The sequence below is a fragment of the Populus nigra genome, chromosome 3 (assembly GCF_951802175.1).
Source record: "Populus nigra chromosome 3, ddPopNigr1.1, whole genome shotgun sequence".
NCBI classification, from domain to species: Eukaryota; Viridiplantae; Streptophyta; class Magnoliopsida; order Malpighiales; family Salicaceae; genus Populus; species Populus nigra.
The window spans coordinates 20,835,452-20,862,616 of record NC_084854.1 but is presented as its reverse complement, the minus strand read 5'-3'; the positions used below and the strand labels follow the sequence as shown (position 1 = coordinate 20,862,616).

At 34.6% G+C, this 27,165-nt stretch overlaps 2 protein-coding genes across 2 annotated transcripts; one reads left to right on the top strand and one right to left on the bottom strand.

Moving 5' to 3' along the window:
- Positions 1-2,640: 2,640 nt before the first annotated feature.
- Positions 2,641-16,618, bottom strand: LOC133689904 (uncharacterized). The gene is made up of 20 exons (XM_062110009.1): positions 16,161-16,618; positions 16,010-16,049; positions 15,651-15,899; positions 14,843-14,945; positions 14,689-14,763; positions 13,324-13,422; positions 12,761-12,877; positions 12,494-12,609; positions 12,259-12,358; positions 11,236-11,594; positions 10,454-10,784; positions 9,563-9,777; positions 9,170-9,388; positions 7,486-7,672; positions 6,529-6,773; positions 5,250-5,342; positions 5,048-5,149; positions 4,355-4,712; positions 3,741-3,878; positions 2,641-3,657 (listed from the first exon to the last, which is right to left on the bottom strand). The coding sequence occupies exons 1-20, from the start codon at positions 16,375-16,377 to the stop codon at positions 3,022-3,024; spliced, it is 3,999 nt and encodes a 1,332-aa protein (XP_061965993.1). The 5' UTR covers positions 16,378-16,618; the 3' UTR covers positions 2,641-3,021.
- Positions 16,619-20,326: 3,708 nt separating this feature from the next.
- Positions 20,327-25,502, top strand: LOC133689267 (uncharacterized). The gene is made up of 3 exons (XM_062109074.1): positions 20,327-21,076; positions 23,373-23,540; positions 23,634-25,502. Exons 1-3 carry the CDS (start codon positions 20,534-20,536, stop codon positions 25,341-25,343), a joined length of 2,421 nt encoding a protein of 806 aa, XP_061965058.1. The 5' UTR covers positions 20,327-20,533; the 3' UTR covers positions 25,344-25,502.
- Positions 25,503-27,165: the final 1,663 nt, after the last annotated feature.

Genomic DNA, 27,165 nt, shown 5'->3' with positions numbered 1-27,165 from the left:
TTTAAATATATGATGTTTTTTAATAATAATATTTATTAAATTTCATGTTTATAAAATATAACATAATTAAAATATGCTAATTTAAAAAAATATCATTTTAATTAGTGTATGAGGCAGTCAAATACTGCAAGAAAATTTGAGCAACTCTATATTTATTTTTTTACTTTTATTATTACAGTGTTATCATTGTACATTACTAATTTATACCTTATATTATAGCAACAATGAGATAATTTCCCATGTGACGCAGGTCATATAAAATATTCTTAAATAGGAAAAATCCCAAGTTATGGAGAACTTTTTGATAGCCAACAAACGAACATTTAAATTCTTTTACTCTAATTATTACTTGGTTTTAAATTAAATTATATATAAGTTATCATGATGTAATCAACTTAGAATATTTAAAAATAATTTGGATTATAAACAAAAACATAATTTGATTTAAAAAAAAAATTCTTTGACCCACTGTCATGGTCAAAGACTGCATCGACCTTAATAATTTTTTAATTATTTTTTTATTTAATTATATAATAAAATAATATATTTTCAAAATCGAGTATTAACTCAATGCTGAAATGTTTATTTGAGATTATAATAACTTCATAGAAAACAAACTAAAACAAATTATGAAGTTGAATTCCTAATCAACTTCAATTAATTTGCACAACTTGTGATCCGAGTCATAAAATTTATTGGATTTAATAACATTATTTTTTTAAAAAATTATTTAATTAACAACAAAATAAAATAGATACTCGTAAAACTGAGTAACAACAAAATTATGAGATATTTGTTTGAAATTGTGATAAACTAACAAAAGCAAACTGAAGTAAATTGCATAGTTCAATTCAAAATCAACCAAGTAGTGAAGAATAAAATTTTAAAAAAAATACTAACAAAACTAATAAAAACTCAAGATTAAATGATGGAATTGAAAGATAAATCAATAAAAAATTAAAAAAAAACAAAAGTCAAGCATATGGGCTAAGCCTTTCTTTAAATTCTTTTAAGAATGAAATATCATCCATTCATTTTTTTTAAAAAAAGAAAAGTACTACAAGTGACTTTAGATTGTGACCATCATAAATGGTCAGAAAGTAAAGAAGTGATTTAAAAGGTTAAAAAAACACATTTCACCTATTTTTCCAAAGAAACATCCAATGAATCTCAATAAGTTCATTTTTTTTTGTCTTAAATTAGTATTTAGTTGGTTAGAAAACAAAAAATTAACTAGATTCCAAAATATTCCTAAGCCTCAGTCTAATTTTATTTTTTTACAAGATACAAGATAAAGGAAAAAAAAAGACCTGAATAGATCCCCAATCAAATGAAACTTGTCGACAATAAAAACGACGAGTTTCATTGCTAAAAAATGGTCCTTTGCCATGAAAAAATTGTAATTGTAATGGGTAAAAATGAAAAAAAAAAAGGCTTGGCCTCTCTAGTTAGGAAGGCCCAGAGTTCCTGGTTTTTGAAGAAAAAAATAGTAGACGACACGTCACTTACACTACACAAATTCATATCACCTCCAATCATCAAAAAATTGGGCTTGTCTGTTTCAGACCAAGAGAAGCCCATTTTCAATCATATTTTGACAAACAAAAAAACAAGAAAACACCATAAACACCTTCTAAAACATATTTATAACCTCTAACAACTCAGAAAATTAACTCCAAAACCCACAATCAACCCGAAACAAAAATTCTTTTTGAGTTTCAAATCTATCATTTCAAGTAAGTTTAAGAAGAAAAAACATCGGGTATAAACTTTTCCTATTAAAAGGAGTTTATTAACACCAAAATCACTTGTTTTCGTGGTCAGAATTGGTCTCAACCGAGATTTTCTCTCTCTACAACCAGAATTCAGTCACTTTCTCTTCTCTCCTGAATACGGGATCAAAAAATAAAAAAAAAAGTTTGGGATCAAGATTGAATTTCATAAATTATTAGGAACTAAAAATTTATAAACAGGATCAAAATATACATTTAGCCTCAAGTTTTAAAAAACAATCTATTTTTGCTACTTTATTTATCCCAGTCCATTATCTTTGAATTTAGCTCAATTTAATAAATGTGCTTTAATTAGCCATTAATTTAAGCCTATAAAAATAAAAAATAAAATCATGGTAACAATCCAAAATAATTTGTTTATTTTTTAATGAATAATGGCATAAGAAACAATATTTTAGCTCACTCTTTTAGAGTATTTCTTAATAATAAAAGTAAACGTACAACTCATGTTTACTCGTGTACATTATTCAATTATGCTCCTTGTAATTTCAACGCTACATTGATTCTGTTGCTTCAAGTCTCTCTCCTTAACAATGAGGGTTACAAGCTTACAAGGAAAGAGTTGAAAAACAGAGAACAACTAAATTTAAAGAAGCGTACTGCCTGGTATCCTTTATTTGTCTTTACAATGGCAATTTCGTTCTCACAATATCAATTCTAAAATAATAATATCAAAAATATTTATAAAAAAAGATTAATAAAATATTATTTTAATATTTTTCCAAATAAAAAACACTTTAAAAAACAATCACAAACACCATCTTTTATCTTATCTTCATCTAGCAGGATAAAATAACTTGTTCAGTTATCTGCATCATGTTAAGTTCCAACACAGGAAGACCAAAGCTAAATTCTAATTTCGACACTGTATGTATGAAACATTGAAGACCAACAACCATACACACCAAGGAGTACGATTTTTCTCCTCTCTTCTGGAGGCTACGAAACTTTCAACGAGCCAAATCGGCTCGAGGCAACATACACCAAGGATACACAAGTAAATCACCAACAAAAAATATACACCATGGATGCACACAAGTAAATCACCGACAAAATTATACACGAAAGGATGCACCTACGCTACAAACTGATTTTTTGTGCTGCGGTTTGTTTTGACTATGGAATGGTTTGGCCGGCTGCAAGAAATTCAATAGTTCCTGCAGGTAAAAAGAAATTATTGAAAGAATTTTCTCTATCTTCTGGTACCAAGTTGCTCAAACTAGCCTTTTCAACCTAGAACATCACTCATTGGCAATGTAGTACTAGCTGGAACACTTGCTCCCTGGTTATCTGGTATTTGTGGTGGCAATGCCAAATCACTTGCAATTGTTTCCGATATACTTTCCACTGGAGCAATTTGATCTGAATTGCTTCCTGGGGATGAAGTAGGAGCCTTATCATCAACAGTAGGTTTGCTTGCTTCTGATGGCAGTGGAGAACTTCCTGCTTCTGGTGTAGTGCTAGGAGGTGCATTTTCTGTAGCTGCTGAAGTAGTTGTGGTTGCAGCAGATGCATTTTCTGGAGCTTCTGAAGTTGCTGTGGTTGCAGCAGATACAGTAACTGCTTCAGGAGTGGCAGTGGGAGGACCTTCTAATTGTAACGGTTTCTGCTGTGAACTCTGTATACCAGGAGTTAGTTTTTTCTGAGTGGTAATTAGAGCAGAAAGAGATGGCATTCCCGGTGGAAGAATTTCAATTGGTGGCTTCTTCCCGGCTTCTGCTAAACTGGTAAGCTTAGGTTCTTCAAGTGAAGCCAGAAAGGCAGATGCAGCATCTATCTTTTGAGAGGGAGCATGGTCAACCTCTTTCTGCAGCATTTTGTTCCAAGCCTGAACCAAGTTCTTGAGTGTTGGCCGTCCATGAGCCTAGAGATATTCACGAGGAAGGTCAGATCAAAAATTTTAATCTCAAGGTTTAAAAATAAAAAGTGAATATGAACTATTCATACATGGGCATGAAGTACAGCCTCAGCAAGCATCCCAGTATCCTGCCATGACTTTTCCATGAGAGCATTGTCTCCCAACACTGCAGCAGAAAATGCTGCTTCCCGTCCCAGGCCAGCTGAAATCAAATTGCTTACCAGACCCTGCAGCGCACACAAGAAATTGCTTTTAAAAGAAGAGATAAAAATAAAGGCATCAACAGCAAGGCAAAAAATCGAAAATCATTGAACACCCAGAATCAACTAATAAAGTCATTCATGGCAGGCAGGCCATGGCAATAACTGCCAGCTTGCTTTCTTGAAATACAAAGCCATACATGTTTATTAACCCAAAAGATAACCAACCCCGCGCCCCTCTTTTCTCTCATGTTGGTTTCTTATTGCCTAAACTACCATTGCGGCTGCAATTCAGTCCTGTACTTCTGGTTTAAATTTTGAGAATCTAAACCCTTGCACTAAAACCTCGTATAAACGAGGAGTCATAATATCAAACTCTTAATCATTTTCAACAAAGAAAAACTCTTTAGTCAATATTAGCTACCAGATAGTATAATATTCAAGCATGCATTCACAACTCAGAATCAATATTCAAGAAAATGCAGAGATATGATGGTACATACATTCAGCCTTGTCAACTCTCCATGATTTGCCAGGCACAAAGCAAGTCTTCTCAATTCATGGCCCTGTAAGGCTCCTTTCACAGAACCTGCAGCGGCTAACCTCTTGAGAGCTTCACGAGCAATATCAACTTGAGCAGTAGCATCCGCAGCATCAATGAGGTCCAAAAATTCCCTTGCGAATTTCACTATTCCTTGAACAGCTTCAACAATATTTTCTTTTTTAGCTGTTATGTTGAGAATGTCATTCAAATCCAGCCCAATACCATCTTGACCTATGTCCCTGCTGTTGCTCATGGTAAGAAGGCACTGAAGAGCTCTTTTCAAATCATTGCTTTGCATGGCCAGATCAAACTCCAACCTATAAATAATATAGACTAGCAATATAACTTGATTGCAAGGTAAAAAAAGAAGTTGAGCACATGCTGCAGAATGCAACAATAAAATGCTCTTAATGGACTTGAATTGCCATAGTTAAAACTTTGAATAGAATTACTTGAACTTCTTTTACTATATCAAGAACTGAAACACTAATCAACAATGTAATGGTATGCGTATTTATGTACGTCTTAGAGCTATACTTAGAGACTTCATAGCAGTAGACAGGTTGTCTGCAATACAAGGGGACTGTGTGTGTGTGTGTGTGTGTGAGAGAGAGAGAGAGAGAGCTGGGGGGGGGGGGTTTACAAGGCAGACCTCTTAGATATTCCAGGTAAATGCAGTGCTTCAGTAGCATAGCCCATCCCCATCATAAATTGTGCCAAATCATCATGATGTTCCCTACCAAGCCTACTTGCCCTGCATATGAAAGTAGAATATAGGTTATGCAAGAACTATAATCCGTAATAAAGCATTTCTGCAATTCATCTGTAATTAAACAAGGTGGAAAAAGTAATACCATTTCACTGCACTAACAGCATCCCCATAAGCAGCAAGACAGCGGCAACGAATACCAGGATGACTTAGGGATAAGGCATGTGCACACATGTACCTACCAAAGAGAATTCATCTATCATATTGAGTTCTCTTGTATGACACAATAGATTTGCATGGTAGACCTTGAAATGAAGATACTAGCTCCAGTTTTTCAAATGGAAAGAAAAATGCCACAGTTCAATTTTCTATGTGCCAGAGTACTCAGGCAACATGCTGTAGCAATTAGAAACGATTAGTCAACTTTGTAGTACTTTTCTTGTTGATATTAGTGAAAACACTCTACTATTATCACCAATTAAAAAGACCAATTTACACAACCAGCCCATGAAATTAACTTCCTAGCCTAAACTCCTAAACTTTTGCAGGCCCAAATTTACAATTAAGGACAATATACTTTACATTGTAAGTGCAACTTATTCAACAAACTAAATTAAAACAAGATTACTGCAAGTGAAGTATGAAATGTGAGTCAGAGATGGAGGAGCCCGAAATCAGGCATCATGGTGGAGCTTCAACTCTAAAAACTAATACACAGACAAGTTTCATTTGGAGTGAGTACAAATATAGCCATGGAAAACATGGACCCACACAAAAAATTCATTCTGAACCTGGGTTTCTCAAACAGGGCAGTGGAAAGTTTCTACGAATTGAGTTAAGAAGCCATTGAAAGAAACTCAATCCAGTAAAAGGAGGTTCAAGAGATAGACTCAGATTAATGTACTTGTGCACAAAAAAGCAACAAATGGACTGACAGATTTTTTACTTGCAATAGAAGCAAAACAAACAGTATAGAAGTGATAATGGAGGTAATATAGCATAGTAAGAAATGGAGACACAGGCTGTGAAAACTAAGTTCTCTAAACAAATCATTATAAATAGAGGTGATGACACTCGGTACATTTTTTCAGCTTGAACATCCATCAAAAACATGAGAAAAGGTGCATAATGATATACTCTGTTATGTGGTCAATTTCATCACGGAAAATTGGGTAGCTTGAGGTTTGACTTAAAAACAAGACCAAACAACAATGTTGCTGGCACTACTGCAAGTTATAAAGTTTCTAATTCGATTGAGACCATACAACCACAACATAAAAACTATGCCAACGATTCTTAACAAAGAAGGCGAATAGTAAAAGGGAAAAGTTGAAATAGCATTTGCATCCTCATTTCCTAATAGTGAAGGCTAATGGACTAGCCTTAAATCTTGGAAATTCTTGAAACAAAGATCACCAAATTACCTATCGATAAGCCAAAGAACTCCATCTCTCACACCCACCACAACTAGAGGTCCTACTGGTCGTTTCTGCTCTGTTGGAAAACGAGTAACTGCCACAGAGACCCCTCCACCACCAACAGCTATCTCATTAACTTTTTTCTCTTCTATTGGCATTGCTGAATCATCTCCATCAACTTTAGTCTGTTTTGGCAATGTTAAGAAAGGTGGCACCGAAGGAGCATGCTGAAAAGAAGCTAACCGGACTACCTGAAAGGAAGATGTATTATTCACTTAAAGAAGCAAGAAGAAAACCAGATTCTTCTAGTCACACAGTTAACATGGTACAAAATAAACAAACTCAAGGCTGATAATACTTTAAGCAAACAAAATAAAAGGTAAATGAAAAGAGTGGATCAGTTGATTGCTTGCTTTCCAAGTGTTGTTTGCTGTCTGAAATAATATATTCAACAACATAACTCAACTTGATGAAGCCATATCCCAGCTCAATTCATTTGGCTAATATAACATATGAAATACTACTTCAGCCAAACTGACAGATGTAGAGACATTCTAACATGGCTTTTATTTTTATTAAACAGTTGGGACGATTCAAACTTTACACAATAAAAGAACACTGGAACTACGGAAGTTCAGTAAGTTGACACACAATCTGGAACAAAATCTTTATCGCTCCCTGAAATTTCTCACCAAAGAAGCTCACTACCTGTGAACACAACACTTAAAATCTTTTTCTTCCCTCGTCAAATTGTACACGGGATAGGTAATGGAATTAGGATGATATAATTGCCTTGTTTTGAGTAAGTGCGGACCAAATTTAATCCAGCAACATCTCTCTCTCAACAAAAGGCAGAGAGAAGAGCCAAAAAAGAGGGGGCAAATTTTCCCAATATGCCCAAAATGAAAGATCAATATAAAAACATAATTAATTAACACCAGGGAAGCTATAAAGTTACTAAACCTGTAGCATTGGGGGCCTTAATGGTATTCGTTCTTGGGTAGCAGATTGCAGACCATCTACTGCGATTAGGGCTAAATCTCCATGCTCAGCAACTGCTCTAGCCTGTGCCTCTTTCATTTTCATTTCCTCTTTCCTCTTTCTTGTTTCTATATCAATTGCTGCAACTCCAGCATCTACAAAAACACATCTGAAGAAGAGTTGTGTGTTGGATATGAGCTTGTCAAAATTAAAATTTCCAAGGAGGCATGGAAAGAAAGAAAAGGCAAGAAGAAGAGAATATCTTATGTAATCAATACCTAAAGGGGAAAGTATACAAGTACTCCATGAAAGAGCCATGATAATTGAACAAACATTTTGCTCATGTTTGTGGGCCTACTGACCCAGATAACATAAGAAAATTATAGTAAAAAAATTATAAAGTTTGAGATATACAGTTGTGTGTGTTCACCGTAAAACTAAAGCTCACTTTTGCAGATTTACTTCAAACTGTTCAACCACTCCTAGAATTCTCTCTGATGTCTGATCACCACTTCAAATTATTACCTTTCTTTCAAAACTTAAACCTCTTTGACTCACAATAGTCAGTTTTTTTATAACTTCTCTCATTTTTGTTTCTCTTTAACTAAGGTCGATCCTTTCTTTCCAAGGAATGACCCACTTCAATTGCAAGCCATTCATTTTTCAGAAATAAAAATTGTCTTTATTTACAAAATTTAAGCGACTTTCACAATCTACATATTCAATTCCAGATATCAAACATAGAGGCAATTGAATGCAACAGACTATATGTATGTATGATTGTTTTGTTGATCTAACTCCAAAACCCTTCAATTAATTAAGTTGCAATTGATTATTTAGTTGTTTGGAAATTACCCTTCATGTCCTAAATTAACAGTCATTTTTTACTATGCACATATTTTGGGAAAACACGCTAAATGTTTCTACTTAAACTCTTAGTATAACATACCAAGCCAGTGGCTTCCAAAACCAAGAATGGAATCACTTTAAGATGTTCACTTTGCCATCTCCAGTAGCCTCGCTATGAATCCCAAAGACAAAGGCAACAAGTAATCAATGTTTTTAACCTATCACCTTGCCACAGTACCAAAAGTGTTCAAGTTATACTCTCAAGAACGAGAATCGTCACTTCATGCATATTGCCCAAGGATACAACAATCTCCAACTTTCTCTCCTAGTACCGCATTTCAATGGGACCATAACCAAGTAGTGCCCTTAGATTCCTTACTACTATCAGTATACATGATAATCCATGGTAATACTATAATCCAGCACTTCAATGGGAATAGTATTATTCAAAGTACTGATTCAGACAACATAATCATCTCTATCTATAGGGATGTGAAAAGAAGAAATCCGGCCTATGTCTTCATAAATACATCTTATTACTCTTCCTTTATTGTAAAAGCTCCATTGCATGAGATACACAAATTGTTTATTTATTAATTTTAGTATTCCAAGTCCCCTGTTAAACTTGAATTAATGAATCTAAAAGTTGACTTTGGCGTATTTCTGTAGATCTTTTTATTTCCTACAAGAGCAAGTGTTCAGAATACTATGGCAGCTCAACACGAAACCAACTTAATATATGGAAGAGAAATATAGAAAGTAAGATTCAAGCTAAATATCAAACAGAATAAAAAGTGAATCAATAAACAGATCTTACTCAATGGTAGTTGGTGTGGCCACAAAAAGCTGTCTCCGATGCCAAACAGCTCCAGTAGCGTAGGGAATAGCAACATCTCCAAGGTATCTGTATTGAGGCCGCAAAGAAGATATGACAATATAGTGCTGATAAGCAAAAGCGCAGTACTCAACTGTTTGGTCCCATGCAGTCCATTCTGGATGAGGAAGTAGACCACCAACAGGTTGAAAAGTTTCCCAACTGTCAAACAAGCATTAAGAAAGATCAGTGTGCTTAAAAGATCTTGTTCAGCACTGTAAAGGAATATATAAGCATAAATACGCCCTAAAGGTAACCTTAGTCACCTACTATTTGATGTCTAATATCTTGAAATTGAACTAATGGCAGGCAACTAAAAGGATGACTACGATTCACCTATAAAGCTGAAAGTTTTGTGGGGCTGCCTCAGCAGGAGATTTATGAGAGTTAAATCCATCATCGAGAGTAGTAAAAGAAGAAAGGCCACCGCTTCCAAATCCTGACAAGGGCATAGACTGAATAGTTGAAATAGCTGTAGCTGCAACAGGGCTAATCCTCCGAGATGTTCGATAGGCCACACCTAGAAGTGCCCCTCCATGCAAACCAATAACCTAGAAGAGATTGCATCGAGTTAGAGAACCTTATAGTGCTCCATGCAAGAAAAATGATTGAAACAATCCTGGCCTTAAATTACATGTAGAGAACACTACATGATATACTGTACTAAGGACATATGCTTTTCCCTCTGTTTAAAAACACGCCACACACACAGGAGTTCCTACAACATACAAAACACAAATGAATCCTACTTCAAGATAATCCCATAGTATTTTCTAGTCAGTGGTATCATGATCAAAAAATAAACATGAAATCAATAAACAAAAAAATGATTAAATAAAAATTGATGAAGTAAAAGAAATGGCATTGAACAGCCACTCCAGTTCAATGTTACTAATCATATGTTTGAGTTTAAAGGATAATTGAATGAAAAATAGGCATGACTTATTTACAATGAATTTCCATGTGCCAGTCATTCCAATAACCAGAAAAGGAAGTTGGGCAATACATTACAGGAAGATGAAAAGGGGTAACGACTTTAAGTCCTTTCATAGAACTAAATTCCATTGCAATTTATCGTTTATAATTACTGAAAAAGCTAGGAAAATTCTGGATATGCCTCAGATAGATCAAAAGATGACAGCAAAAATAAAGACTGCAATCACCAAATTTCAGTGCATGAACAGGAACTACAAGAGTGCCATGAATTGAGAGAAAGATGTAAAGTACCGGTTCACTGCGACCACCAATGGACCTCATTAATATATTTGACGTTCCGTCATCCAGCAAGATACGAACTTGCACAGAGGCAGCAGAGGCAGCAGAAGCAGCCACTGCTGCAGCTTGTGCGGCAGCTGCAGCTGCTTCTTTTGCTTTTCTTGATGAACCCCCTTTCGGAATTATTGGCATTCTAGGAGGCAATGCAGATTCCAATATAGCAAACCTATCACGACAGGTATCCCAAGCCAGAAGCCTTGCACTGCCTGAATCTACAACGGACCAGTCACTCACCTTGAATATAGTGAAGTGAGGAATATCTGGCCACACAATTGCAAGATATCTGCAACCAAAATGTTTGGTAAGAAAGCAATGTCATGTGTATACCAGTTATAAACAAAAAAGAATGTCAAAACCACTTAATGGACAGATGATTACAGTCTCAAAGCCAGAATACGAAGCGTTCGGAAAGCCAGGGTAAATATATTTATTGATATAGCTGCTGGCAATTGAGTAAGAGGGGATGGTTACACATGTTGCTTCCTTTTTGTTTCAAAGGAAGAAATAGACAAATGAGCATAAATTTATGTCCATGTTTAAAAGTAAGACCTCGGACGAGTCTTTACTGATGTTAGTATTTTTGACTTGACATGAAGTTGCATTGACTTGACTATTGCTTCCTCTGTTTCATTGGAAGGAAGAGTGTAGAATCATCCCTTCTTAATTGCATCCTCTCTTTCTCTTGTTAAAAAAGGCAAAAAAAATGAAAGAAAGAAAGGGTCAAGGAGACTTACTTCCCTGAACTGCTTACAGAAAGAACAGAATAAGAATCATGAGGAACAGGTGTACTGATATGCTTTTTCATCTGCTTGACATGTAATGGTTCAGCCGAGTCTCCCCTGTACTTTCCTGTTTCAGATAATGAACCATTACTTCCAAGAGATGGATTTGCTGTGTTGGACAATTGGAAATTCAGAAGCTTCAATTCCCTTTCAACTACATAAATGGCAGAATGCTCTCGATTTCCTGTTGGTGTTGGTATGGGAGCCACAGCTGGAATAGATCTAGCATCAAACTCGCTGACAATAACACCAATATTGGTTCCAGTAGCAACAAGGTGGGGCTGTAGAGGATGTGCGACCATGCAATAAACCTGCAGTAGCAACCTATAGGTGTCAAATAAAAGGCATTCCAATATAGAAAACTTAAAAGGACAACACTACTTGTGAAAGAGCATAATCCGACAAATAGACAACTGTATCAACCCAAGTTCAATTAAAAGAAAGTTGTTATTTGTAGAAATATCAATTTTCAGTGATCAGCAATTCCAATACGTAATATTGATTAGTAAATAAGAAGTGCCTTGTTAATTTAGAATTGATCAAAATTAGTACCATCCTTTTAGGGAATTTATCAGGGCAAAGGAGTGATTCAACCGACATAAAGGTGTGAATAACAAAACTTCACATTTGTTAATGTAGGTTTGGCATCCAATCTGGGAGTGACAACCATGGTTAAAAACATAAATATATGATTTTATGGGCCAGTTTCCAGAAACATGCAACATTGTTACAAAATAATCATACCAGAGAAGCCCTTAAAAGAAGAAGAAACTAAAAAAATGGGAATATAAAGAGTTGCAATGCAAAATATAATGCTACTTCTATAACAAGTTTCAAACATCACTCTGTTCCCTCCCAGCTATCCAATAAATAATCAACAGAAGCTTTTATTTAACAGTACCAAGAGATGCTAAATTGACATCAAACTCATGATATAAAGTTGCTAAAGAAAAGGCAAAGAAAATAATTACATACCCTAAGTTTCTTGTTTGGTGCAAGAACTTGAGGAGGGATTAGTGAAGAAAGCTCGCACAATGGCCTTGTAAGGGCTGAATAAGTGGGGTGTTCAATGGCCCTGCAAAATGTATGAGTTGTTACCGCCATGATATCCACTGTACACATCTTTGATGCAAAATTGCAAAACACAGTTGTTTAGTAATCATCAACTTTCTGTCAGAGCATACGACAGAAATAGCAAAATTATGCATACCATATATGAGAATCTTTGACGCAAGTTAAGATATCTAGGTTTGGAGCTCGAGGGTGGCACCAAGATGCCACGCTGTGGCATGCAAGTTTTGGAACAGGTTTAATACGCCGCAACTCCTGCACACACAAACAAAAAAGGGATAGAAAAAAGAAAGTGTGTGGGATTATATTAGGAAAGGAAGGAAAGACTACCAAAGCCTTCAACGCGAATTTCCATAAATAAAATGAGATTTTCACATAGCTTAATAATGGAAGGTTGTTACAACACCTTAAAAGAGATTGTGTCCCATATAGCTAATGTTTTATCTGCACCAATGGTAATAAGTTGCGGAGCACCTCCAATTACTCTCGAAAGCTCAACAGCGACAACCCCACCATCATGTGCCTGGTAATAAGGCAAATTAAAGCATTAAAACCTACTTCAGTTGCACTAGTTCAAAGAAGCAGGACCTGTACAGCATGAATAGGTTGGAACAAGATTAAATGTGCATATGCTTAGAAATCATGTATAAACAAAATGACTTGGCAAATAAAACTTTGAGCATAAATTTACAACTCAAAATGCCAAAAGAAACTAGTAACAACAGCCATGTTTGACATATTTGCATTATTTCTTGGACAAACAAGGTACTCAAATAGGTGTGGCATTTTTCTTTATTTAAGCTGCAAGGTTGGAAATCTTGCCTCTTTAATACCAGGTATCATAAATTCTTGGCATAGCTAAGTTAATGCGCGTGAACATCAAAATCAAGGTTTAAATTGCTTTTTTGGTTGTGTGGTGTAGAAAGGGAAGCAGCAAGACACATGATGAAAGAAGAGTAAGAACGCTACTTTTAAGCTTAGCTTGGGTACAAGTTCTCGTGAATCTTGACCATGGTCTGCGCTCCAAAGTACAAGTAAACCATCACTACCACCCGAAACAAGAAGAGCCTGCAATCAATAGCATAGCAATTGTAAACAAATATGAGTTACATGACATATATCATTTATAGCACATGCAAGTTCATGCACATAGGTCGTTACATGTATTCTCTAAAATGCATAGATATTAATTGAGTGGGGGTGCACAAGAAAGAAAGTGTGGAAGGCATGCATGCGAATGTTTTCTTACACAGAAGGTGGAGTAAGAAGGGGAGAGAGAGAGTTTACATAATGGAGAATAAGGTGTCCTCCAAGAGAGAGAAGAAAGAACTAAATAATAAAAAAAAAAACAGATTTTTAGAACAACAAGGCTTTACAGTCCCCATTGAATGTCAGGTAAAGGAACCCCTCAAAAGCCCATTAAGAGGTGCACCATAAAGGGTACAAAAAAACAATTTATCCATTAACAATTTCTTTGAAAAAATGATCCTTTCAAGTTCTGTACTCTTTATTCCATCCAAAGACCCAATTCGCAACATTGATAGCACACCAGCATTTATTTTTGCAATCCTTTCCTCATTCAAACCCCGGTAAGTGGGTAGATAGGAATACCTCCATTGAACTCAGGATTGCCGCAACTCTCAGCACCAAAACCGAGGGTCCACTCCACATATCCGAGGCCACTAGACAGTCTAGAAAGGACTATATGCCTTCCTGTTATGAAGCACTTTACAGAAAGTAGGGAACAATGACTATTTGAGTCCCATCAAACCTTCTCTTGAAACTGTAATACTCCAAAAATTTCCAATATTAACTCATACTGACTCATACTCAAATCTCATGTTATGCGATGACAAAGATGCTCCTGCTCTTAAAGATCCATAACGAAGTATGCCACCAAAAGTCATAAAACTCACATGTTTCTAAAAGATCTGCAGTCTTTTAAAGTTTTAACAAAACTAACATCCATGTCATGACTGATGGTGCCCAGGCCTATGATGAAAAAATGAGCAAAAGATTAGCACCCCTCCCCCTCTCTTACTATCTTTTAGTTTCACTTTCCATATCCAGATGCATATTTACATCCGTGCCCATTGAGTGTCCGGTGTTAATAAAGGCACCAGCACACTATTAGCACCAAGGAGCAAGGATCCAAGGTGTAACACAAATCGCAGCTGCATATATTTATGTATATGCAACAAACACGACAGAAAAAGATTACATGGAGGAGAAGGCATCCTTCAATGCAAAATACCAATAAGGAGTCTAACAGTAACTCTGGATGACGGAAAATATTAAGCACGACAAATTTAGCAAAGGGTAATAAAGAACTACCTCACCAGAGGAAGCCATGAAGGTCATCAAACAAGAAATGGATCCTTTATGACCTCCAGTGTATCTGCGTACAAGCTGCAAGTAACAACTATTACCAAACAACAAGAGGTAAGTAATTGCATACAACAGACCAACAACTAAGCCACCCACAAACCTTCCATGATATCATTGAAAGAACTCTGATGACACCATCAGATCCACCAAATGCAACTAGTGGAGGACCATCACCAGCAGTAGATCTGCAGAGAAACTCCATACTGCAGAAGAGGACAAAAAACAAAATGTTCATTGTACCGTAAACATGATAAGCTTACAGGAACTAGCAGGTCCATGTAGGTAGTTGGTAATCATATGTAGGAAAAAACCATTGATCCTACAAGACCTCAGATATGCAAAACCTATACTGTAGAGCACCAAAGGAATGCATCACGCAATCCCATGTGCAATAACAAGACTTTCAATTGCAAGATAGGAAAGGCTACAAAAGATACAACAAGAGAAACATGAAAAAAATATTGTTTCCCGTAAAATAAAAGAAGAAAGCTAGTCAATCTAAGATACAACGAGAGGTAACTCCTCTTTCTCAAAACCCTTCCAGTCACCAAAATAGCCCCTCTCACCCTATAAAATGAGCTGGAGCCCCATGTTGTAGCTTAAAAGGAAATCTGTAAAAAGTGATTCTGCTTGTTTATTAGGAATTTTGGTTTGATACAATGTTATCTTAATATCATTACAATAAGTCTGATCAAAGACCAAACTGCTGCCTGTAAATTTTACTATCTGTCTACATGAACATTGGCATACAAAAGCAGAAAATACTAGTTGATAACATAACTAACAGTAGTTTAATTCCAGATATTTATTTTCTTAAGTGAAAATGAACATGACAAGGTGAAAGAAAGAAACCCCCATTGATTAATGCAGCTAAAAAAGGAGGTTGGTGAAATCGTCGTAAGACTTGCCAGATAAGTGACTTGTTGTCAAGTTCTTGCTTAGGCACATCACGACCACGCATGGTGACCAAGTCCAGAAAGATGGCTTTGTTTACACAACAGATGACAAGGAAGTGTCTCCCTTTAGTGGATGGAGCTGGAGAAGCAAATGCTGAAGTTACATTGCTGACGGCGGAAGGAGCCTCCGCGGCGGCTGACCGATTACGCCAGAGTTGCCAAAACCGGACATCATCATCATAAAAGTTAACCTGCTGCACACTTTACGTGTTTTTTTTTTTTGGGTTTTGTTCTAGTTATCATACCATACACTAATAAAAAATAAATCAAAACTGATTGAATTGAAACAAGTACTCAAATCCATTAATTACCTCCCTCCACGCATGGCTTCGGTAGACTTCCCTCTCGGCTCTGAAAAAAAATAACAAAAAAGTGAAAATGAAACGAATTGAAAAAATAAAACCAGCAGCAGCAGCAGCAGTTGGTGGGAGAAAGGTTAGGTTAGGAATTGGGAAGCAGTACCAGATTCACCCTCAGCAAGCTTCTCCAACTTGGCGCCGACCAAACGTCTCTCGTCGACACCGCCGGCTTTGAGCTCGTAGATAACCTGGCGGTGTTCCCAATTCCAAACGGAGACGCGATCGGAGGCATCGGCAGTGACAAGCCATGGATGCGTAGGATGCAATTGAATCTTTACGATCTTATCATTGCTGGGTCTGAATGCTCTTAATCGCAGCATTATTTCTTCCTTCCTTCCTTCCTTCTGATTCTTGTAAGATCCGATCTGATCTGTTTTATCAACAGATCTGACTACTGATAGATGATTATACTACTTGTGCTGTGCCTGTAACAGAGAGAGAGATAGAGAAATACTCATTCTTCATTTGAGCTTCACAGATCCATCCCTTTCTTTCTTTCCTTCTCTAAATACTTCGCCAACCTCTTGAATAAAATCAAATTACCTTTCTCCTTTTCTTTTATTTTGATTTTATTTCGCGGAACCTCTTTTTCAAAAAAAAAAAACAAAAAAAAACACAATCACATTACTTGGTCACTCAAGATTTTCATTTTGATCGTTCTAACCCCTCCATAAAAGATCTGGACATCAAAGGAACTTGTAGCATTACAATATAACTAAAATTAACAACTTGGAGGACCACTCTTTAATTATCTATTCATTTAAAATTTCGAAAAAGGGGTTGTCAAACAAAAAGGCAAAAGTGAGTCTCTCTCTCTTCACTGCTCTTGCATCAAACAAAAAGGCTGCACATTGATTCTTGACAGTGTTTGATGAGGTGACCAACCTGGGGCAAATTGCAGTGGCGTGGAAGACTGGAAGGTCATATGCTGCGTCTGTTCCTTCTTCCGTTTGGTTTTTTCAGTGCGGTGTGAAATGCGTTTTCCCTATAGTAATTTAAAGATGAACACTCGTTAAAATGTGTTTGTATAAATTTTTTTAAAAAATATGTATTATTTTAATATCTTCTAAACAATTATTATTCCAATAACAAACACAAAAAGATCATCACTGATATTTTTTTCTTTTTTTCAGTGGAAACTTTGCGAAGTCAAAGGTCTAGATATATTTGCATGTATTCAATTTGGAATCTTAGAAAGTTCATCGAATTCAACGAAGAGATTGGAAAATGTTCTTGCTTGTAGTGTCTGCATTCAAGATTGTGCCTTTAATCCATTAATATCATTGGTAGGAAACCGGAAGACCACAGGTTTTTGTCTGGAATCGGGCCGGTGCTATCACCGCATTGAATGAGCTCTGAGGCGGTGTTTATATGAAAATTTCCATCCATTTCTGATGTTAAAAAAACAAGCTGGTGGCAATTACTATGTTGTTCGTAAGATTGTTCAAGAACGAAGTAGAACATAGATCTAAGAATTCACCCTCAAACAGTGGAAATGAGCTTCTCAGCATCACAAATCGTTTTCCATGGATTTTGATCAGTTGAAGATTTTAGTTTTAGTCTTTCCACGTTACTAAAGACTGATAATGCGGAGCCTGGCCTTCTTATCCAAAGAAAAAAAAAAACAGAGAGATTCACAGCATATATTATGGTGGCAGGTTGAAGTCATAGCTTTATACGCCATGCATAATAAATATTTGAGGATATGGTAATTATTGTTTTTTAAAGTATTTTTATTTAAAAAATATATTAAAATAATTTGAAAATAAAAAAAGATTTAATGTTGAGATGGACAGTGAAGATTTCCGGTTGAGGGTCCAGAGCTCTTAATTAGTTATTAACAAGTTAAATTTATTTCTAACATCAAAATTGATGTTCAGTTGCGACTTATGTGTATTAAAATATTTTATGTTAATCCAAACTAACATAGTAAGTTTGTAACTCGAGTTGTGAAGTTGAGTAAATCTTATAGAAAATAAATTAAAAAAAATAACAGTTAATTCTCAACAATTCAAATATAAATGATAATATTAAAAAAGAATAGTCAACAAAAAAAAACCTGAAAAAATAAAACACTTAGAAGTTTGGGTAAGATCACCAAACCTTACAAGCTGTATCATACGAATAAAATAACCTAATAAAAAGTAAGATGAAGAAGTTTAATTTTAAAGAGAACCCAATTTTAAAGAATAAAACCCAAAAAAAGATATAAAATAAGTTACCTCAAAAAAACACTCTTGCTAGGTGGCCAAATTTATTGTCTAAATCATGAAATTAAGATAACATGATTAAAAGGAAACAAAAAAAATCATAAAATCTATTTTTTAAAATAAAAAACATCAAATGATGAAATAAGAATAAAAAACAAGTGCAAAAAAAAATATTAACCCATGTTAACTTTTACAACTTATGACTCGAGTCACAAACATAGAAAGCGCTTTATCTAATAAGTTACAAAGTTTAATTATCAATAAACTAAATGTTAAATAATAACTCTGAAAAAAATTAATTATAACTAGGGCCCCGTTTGTTTGCTGGAAAGTAGTTTTTTTTTAAAAGTAAATTTCGGGAAAGTGAATTATTTTCTGATGTTTAGTAGTGTAATGGAAAATAAGTTGGAAAATATTTTACAGTGTTTGGTTATGTTATGGAAAATGAGCTGGAAAATAACTTATTAATGTTTTATTTTTCTCAAGTTTATTAAAATAACGAGAAACAAATCTTACAAATTAAAAGGTTGAATAAGAATGGAATTGAAAAAATATATAATTTCATAAATTATCTCAAATAAAAGAAATAACAATCAAAATAACAGAGATCAAATCTAAAAAATAAAACAAATGAAAGATGAAGAAATTAAAATAATAATAATTAACATTTCATAAATTATTTCAAATAAAATAAGTAATAATCAAAAGAATGAGGATCAAATTTGATAGATAAAAAATTTCAATTAAAAAATGATAAGGGAAAAGTAAATAACAATTAAAAAAATGAGGACCAAAGTTAATATAAAAATTAAATTTTAAGAGATGAAATTGAAAAATAAATATTCAATATATATATATATATCAATTAAAAGTTTGAGGACCAAATTTGATATAATCAGCAAATAATACAACATTTCTAAATTTTTCACAACTTTCAGAAAGTGTTTTTTGCCTAAATTCTCCAGAAAAAAACTTTCCTAAAAACCAAACCAAATTTTTCTCTGACTGGAAAGTGTTTTCCATTGACCAACTTTCCTAATAGTAAATAAACATAAGAAAGTTTGGGAAATGATTTCTATGAAATTAAATTCCAGAAAACAAACATAGTCTAGATCAATTATCTTTTTATTCTTATTGAGATCTAGTGATCTAGTTTAGTTTATATCCAATCAATTCACTGGTTTAATTTTCTTCTTCACTTTTCCTGCATGTATTTTTTTTATCAAGTTTCTAACCAAGTCAATTATTTTTAAAACGTATTTGAAAGCGTGGTTGCAGTTATTTTTTTAAAATATTTTTCACTCATAAATACATTAAAATAATATATTTTTTATTTTTTAAAAATTATTTTTGATATTAGCACATCAAAATAATTTGAAAATACTAAAAAAATATTAATTTGAAACAAAAAAATTAAAAATATTTAAATTTTAAAAAAAAATATTTTTAAAACATAAAAACAAAAATAATTGACCGTTGAAGGGTGTTGGTAACAGTAGTCTCCTGCCAACTAATAAGAATAATTGAGAGTTTTTTTTGGTTAAAATTTTTGTTTTAAATTATTTTTTCAGTATTTTTAAATTATTTTAATATAAAAAATAAAAATTTAAAAAATATTATTTTAATATATTTTTAAATAAAAAACAGTAATGTCTACATCATCGATGTCTTTAACGGTTATCTCGACAATCTTATAACAATTAAATACTAGTCATTATTGAGCCCAATATTAAAAGTGGAATAGTTTTTGTATAAGAAAATATATTGACGAAAAGACAAGAAACTAAAGGACAAGTAGAATAAACTCAAATACAAATTGATGTAAAGGGTTATAAAATCATTAATTAATAAGCTAATCTTTTTAACTTTTATAATCTAATTATATTATAAAGTTATCCAATTCGATTTCTATGTTTTAACTGGCATTAAATTGACCGGTTCGTCGAATGCTACACGTTTAAAACAAGTATTTTGTACTACAAGAATAAACGAATCCCGGTCACAATTATTTAGCAAGATCACACCGTCCAAGCACCAGTTGTCTTTTTAGCGAGGGAGATCCTCGCACAAGTAAATGATCATACGACTGTCTTCTCCTGCAGAACATCTTCTATGCTACCCAGACCAGGCTTGAATACATAAACAGTCAACTCATTTCTACTTGTTCCCTACAAAATATCTTCTCAAATCTACACTTTCAAGCTTGCATGCTACCCCAGAACATATATAGAGTCCCTCGTTTTTGCCGATCGCCGCACCTATTGAAATGTCAGCAGCAACCGGAAAGGATCCAGTCAAGGCGTTGTGGCTTGAGCGCTTAAGCTCCTCTCTAAGGACCGCTTTGGCATGCACCATAGTTGGTTGCACCACCCTCTATGGCCCTGCAAGACTCAGGCACTTTCTTGCATATCCGGCCTTTTCTTATGTGACAGCAATCCTAATTGTCTCGGATGCTACTCTTGGTGACACTCTTAGAGGCTGTTGGCATGCACTGTATGCTACTATCCAAGTAATGATCCCCTGTATACTGACCTTTCAAGTGATTGGACCAGCCAGGTTCAGTAATGGCCTGGCAGCAGTGGCAGTGGCCATCACTACCTTCATGGTGGCGCTGCCAGAATCAACTCCCTTGATGGCTAAGCGGATTGCATTTGGGCAGGCTGTGATTGTGTATGTAGGCGCAGCTATCCATGGTGCAGAAGAAGGAGTAGTCACGCACCCAATTCATGTGGCTTCAAGTACAGCCTTGGGAGCATTAGCTTCTGTTTTGGCCATGCTGATTCCATACCCTTGGCTAGCCTACTGCAAGGTAAATCCGAGAATTTTTTCTTTTTTTCTCATTATATATATATATATATATATATATATATATATATATATGCGCATCATATTGCTTTTGTGATCATTGACGTCCACGTACATCAAAGCTTCAAAATCGTTCTTCCATCTCCTCCCTCTTTCTTTTGTTAAATTTTTTTTATGTTTGTTTGTGTTAGTCATCGACCCGGCCGCTACCTGAGTTTGTCGATTCACAGCAGTGCTTTTGTCTTCCCACAATTTTAGCCCAAGAAAGCTCTAAATAATCCTTGAATCTTCCATACGTACGTAGTTAATAATAGGGAAATAGAAGAAAAGGCTCCGGTTGCAACTATACAGTCACCACCAGGTTTTGAGTTCAAACCTCTTCTGTGTAACAAAAAAATAAAAACTACATGGTCACCAAACAGCAGGGAAATGATGGGACTAAGCAGATTCCTAGTTTTTGTTTCAAAGAGATCTTGGTTTCTTTTTCCATGATTTGTTTAGTTTTCTCCCCCCCCCCCCCTCAATATATATATATATATATTAACCTAAACTTTATCCTAAATACCCCTTCACCACCAACACATGGCCAGTGGATCACACCTGAAACAGAGAGAGAATTTTAGGTCCATAGTTGAAGCAACAAGTTGATAGGATGGTGCGTGCATGCTAATAAGGCTCCATCTGATAACGCAGTACAAATAATTAATATTTTATAAAAACTTATTTTTTTTATTTTAAATTATATTCTTTATGTTTTTTTATCATTTTAATGCATTGATATTACAAATAAATTTTAAAAAATAAATAAATAATATTTTTTAAATATATATTTTTTAAAAAAACTATTACAATCTAAAACACCTTTTGCTGTATTATATGCTTATTTTTTTGACAGTGGACTCCAAGGCAGGTCAACTTGTTCCTTCAACTATGGAACTAAAATTCTTTCTCTGTTTGAGGTGTGATCCACTTGCTGCATGCACCGTCATATCATATCATTAGAAATATCCCACTACCTAAACTGACGTTTTGGCATCACCATTCAATCAAAAAGGAAAAAACTAATTTGACAGCAAATTTAGCATATAAAAAAGCAATCAAGGACTTCGACAAAACCTAAAAGACATAAAGTCTCTTACTGCGTTTATGATGAGATATATATATAAAAAAATAAATTATTGAAGGTGCTTCGTAGCATATTTTAGCTTCTCTATGACGGACGAATCATCTCCATGCCGGTTGGAGAATTTTCTATACTGTTATAGATGCCGGTTGGAGAATATTCTTCTTCTTCTTCTTCACACTCTCGACTCTCATGTAGAATCTCAATTCAAAGAAAGGAAAAGAAAATTATAACAGAGAGAAGTGTAATTAGATAAAGAAGACACCTTATTCCACAATTCTCCAAGTATCTCCAGCCATTAATCCAAGGATTTTGAGGTTATATGGCTCATAGTGTAAAAGGGAGAAAGGAAAATGTATGAGTCTCCAGGATTTAAATTACAATGGAGAGAAAGGAAACAGGAACTTGAATATTGTAGCTCTGAAAGACGTGTGATAGGATTAGGAGATATATGATAATGAAAGTCAAAAAATCTTAGATTTTCTTTTTTAAAAAGAAATAGCACAGTAGAAAATTTATTCAGAATAATAACAATTAACACCCTTTTTTTTTAGTTGCGGCATGGCGCTGCCCTTTTAATAAAAAATCTGCACAAAGCTATATTAAACAATAGCGCTGGCTTTGACTTTCAAAGGTTATGGCAGTGCTAGCCTTCAAGATTTAAAAGCCCTCTGGGATTTAAAGACATGGCATTAGTAGTCCTAGCCTTATTCCACAATTCGCATGCTGCTATCCGTCGGGCGTGTCTGACTGTTTCTTAAGCACCTCTACTTTGAGAAAGCACGACGAGGATGGTTGCTTTGTCCAAATTATCTTGTCTCTTTATCTTCATGGCCTCCGATGGTATCTTGTGCTTCATGCTTAAAAGTGTTGATTTTCGAACGGACAACTCCTAATCCTATGGTGGACAGACGGGAAGGTTTGCTTTATACCCATAAGCTTTGAGAAAGTATATTCTCTGAAGTTGTCTTTTAGGGATGGATGTGTGTGTCCAGCCTGAATCCTACAATCCACTACTGGTGACCAAAAGCATAACGGGTAATCTCATTCTTTTTTTAAAAAAATTGGTACAAAGTTTCGTCTTTTTCCTCTGAATGGCAACGGGTACCAATAGCTTTCAAGTTTAGATATTTTACATGTATAGGTAAATCATAAACACCACTGGCGGTATTTGCAGGCTAGGAAAACGTGCAGACTGTATGTTGAAAATGCGTCAAAGAGATTGAATATCTATGTAGAGGGCTTAACAGCCCAAAACAAGCAAGCTGCAGCCGACTTGCTTTCCCACGCAAAGTTCCTCTCAGTAACAGGAGCCAAGCACCTTCAAACTATCAAAGATACTCGAGTAAGTCATCTCTACTCTTTCTAATTATTACCATTACCCCCTTGGGACTTGAGAGGTTCAGTTCACCAATTGTAGTCATTTCTTTGTGAACAGCGAGGGATGGCATGTGAGAAACCACAAGTCAGAAAGCTTAACCCAGGAGAAAATTTGCAAGACATCGAAATACTAATGAAAGGCGTGGAAATTGCTCTTGATTCATGCCCTTCTTTTCCTGTTAGCATGATAGATGAAGGGATCAAGCAAGCGTTACTCGATATGAAAGAAAAAATAGGCCTAAAGCTGCAGAACGCCAAGTGCTTAGCTCCTTTTGATGCAACAACAGCTCCGGAAGCAGAGGCTGGAGAAAGTTATGTTTTGGCCCCAAAAATTGGTGGCGCAACGCAGGCAGACCTACCAGCTTTCTTCTTTTTGTATTGCCTGGAACTCCTCTCGAGGGAATTGCCTGTTGGTCAAAATCCAGAGTGCAATTCAGAGAACACCAACAAAACTGATACTAGAGATGTAACCAGTAAAAGAGATCAAGAGAAGGCAAACCTTAGAAAGACTTGCGATTTCTCAACTATAAAATTACCAAACATGGAGAGGTGGACTCTTGCAACCAAGTGTTCACTTTCTATGGGTTTTGCTGTGCTATTCGGTTTGATATTCAACAAAGAAAACGGGTATTGGTCAGGACTCATCATTGCCACCAGTTTTGTCACGGAAAGACAGGCAACTTTCACAGTTGCGAATGCTCGTGGGCAAGGGACAGCGATAGGATCGGTTTATGGGATCCTGTGTTGCTTCATTTTCCAAAGATTTGTGGACTTACGGTTTCTACCTCTTCTTCCATGGATCATTTTCACCAGTTTTCTAAGGCACAGCAGGATGTATGGCCAAGCCGGCGGGATTTCAGCTGTGATCGGAGCATTATTAATCCTGGGTAGGAAAAATTATGGCCCTCCAAACGAGTTTGCAACTGCAAGACTCGTAGAAGCTTGCATAGGATTGATTTGCTTCATTATGGCAGAGATTCTATTGCAACCCGCGAGAGCTGCAACTCTAGCAAAGACTGAATTTGCGTGGAGCTTGAGGGCACTCCGAGATTGCATTGACGATACATCCCAGCTTTGTGCCGGCCAAAAGAGTGCGTTGTCATCTTCGATTCCAGCATTACGAAGAAAGCATCAAGAGGTGAAATCCCGCATCAACAACCTGGAGAAATTCATTGCTGCAGCCGAGTCAGAGCCTAACTTCTGGTTCTTGCCTTTTTATGGTGCTTGTTATCGCAAATTACTGGTTTCTTTAAGAAAGATGGAGTGCCTCTTGTTGTTCGTGGCCATTGAAATCGGAACTCTATCACAAGTATCAGATAGGTTACAAGTACTCATCAACAATTATCTACTTCCTTTGGGGGGGAAAGTAGGCTTCTCATTGAAATGTATTGAAGAGTTGATTTCGATGAATTCCTTGGCGCTACTGGAAAGGGGGGTGCAAAAGATAAGCACATTTCATGATGACATGGAGCTAGGAAAATCATCACCAAGTGCAGATGTAGTATTTAGGACTTCGAGTCTAGATGAAGAAGAAGTTGAGAATTCCATTCCCCAACATTCAAAAGAAGAAGCTTACAGTATTGAAAAACGCGAAGGTGCACAGGAGCTCAAGAGCCGGTTGATCCTTCGCATATACAGCCTAGAGTTCTGCATCAGTAGCCTGATAAAAGAAACACGAGAGATTGAGAAACAAGTGAAAGAATTAATTACATGGGAGAACCCAGAAAGTCAATTTTCCACAAAAGAAGGATCCCACGGCGGCGGTTGATGATTAGCGTTGACCCATCCTTCTAATGCAGTTTCTATTTGCTGCAATCCTGTCCATAGAAAAGCCATATTTTTAATCCTTGCCACCAGAATTCCTAGCATAGGAGTATCCTTGTATTAAAAAAAAACAGAGAAGATTTTCTACATGATTTGTTTATAAAATGCAAAATCAATTGTCCTATAAGGATATAAATAGAAATTAGAAAATATTTAAAAGTAGAAATTGTTGGTTCCAGTGAATTAACTAATGATATGGCTCCACGCAATTAAAAAAAAACACAAAAATGCGTAGGAAATCATTTTGCACACACTCACTGAACAGTGAACACTATTCCCTTCAACATTAAAATCACTTTTTTTTACCCTTGGTTGAGAAAATTAGTTGACTTTGGTTTGAGGTAATTAAGTCTTTTACGTTAACATATTAGTAATTAAATGATTGTTCAGATATATATATATTAATTTTTTTAACAGTAAAATGATTGTCTTACTCCTCAATTAAAAAAAAATAGAATTGTTGAACAAAATTATTTATGTCATTTCATTTTTTAAAAACAATAAAACGATATTTTTGCTTTTAAAATGAAAAAAATTATGACATACACACAAGGGTATTTTCATCCTTTCATAGAGTTTTTTTTTTTTTTGTTAATCTCAAATCCATTTAAAGTATTTTAGTCTTTTTAACTTAATTCATTAATTTTTAAATTCAAAAAAATATTCGCATGTGTTGTATACGTATTAACTATTAACGCATGCAACTTCTAATAATTAAACTTGTTATTTTGTCTTATCGTCGAAAGTGCTGTTGTGTTTTTTTCCTCCTGAAATGGGTTATGTCGGTGGTTGATGGACGGTCTATCACCAATGATCGTTTCCTTTTTTCTTTTTTATATCCCCCCCTAAATAATACATGTAGATCTTTTTTTGTTTTTGATATATCAATTTTAATCCTTATTCTTTTGATTTTAATTTTTTTGGCCTTTTTATAAGAGTTTTTTTATTTATTTAGTCATTCAACTATAATTTGTCAAATATTATGTTTTTTCAATTCGGTCTTTATTCTTTTAATTTTTATCATTTTCTCTTAGCTCTTTTGTTAAAGTTTTAATATTTTTCAATTTCATCATTCTATCAAAGTTTATAATGTATTTTTTTTTTCAAATTTATCCTCATTTTTCTTCTTCTTTTATTAAAGTTATTTTTCCTTTTTAATTTAGCCCTCCAATCAAAAAAATTTGGTTGCCCTCTCATTTGTTTTCTTATTGTTATTTTCACCCTTGTTCTTTTAATCAAACTTTTTTTTTATTTAGATCATTTTTTGTAATTGATTTTTTTTGTTTCACCCCCAAGCATTTGATTTGTTAATAATTGAGGTTTGTAATTTTCTATTTATAAGTCTAATGACCTAGATCACGGGTTTGAAATATTAACACAGGTTGTCATTCTTTTTTTGGTTCATTTTCTTTTTCAATTTCATTGTTCGACATTCTTTTTTTCTTTTTTTATTTTGATTTTGATTTTAATTGATGCCTTTTTTTACCATGTCTTTTTTTAATTAGTTTTTAATTTATATTTTAATTAATATCCCTCGCCTATGATTTTTTTTTATTTTGCTTATTTAGCCATATTTAAATAAAGGTTTTTAAAAATTTTGTTTTGTATGTATTTAATTTTTGAAGATATTATTTTGATTTTTTTATAATTTTTTTATGTTGTATGTAGATGAAATTTATTTTTTAAAATAAAAATATTTATTTTTATATAATATTTATAATATATGCAGCCTCACATAATATTATTTTTTCCTTTTATTTTATTCA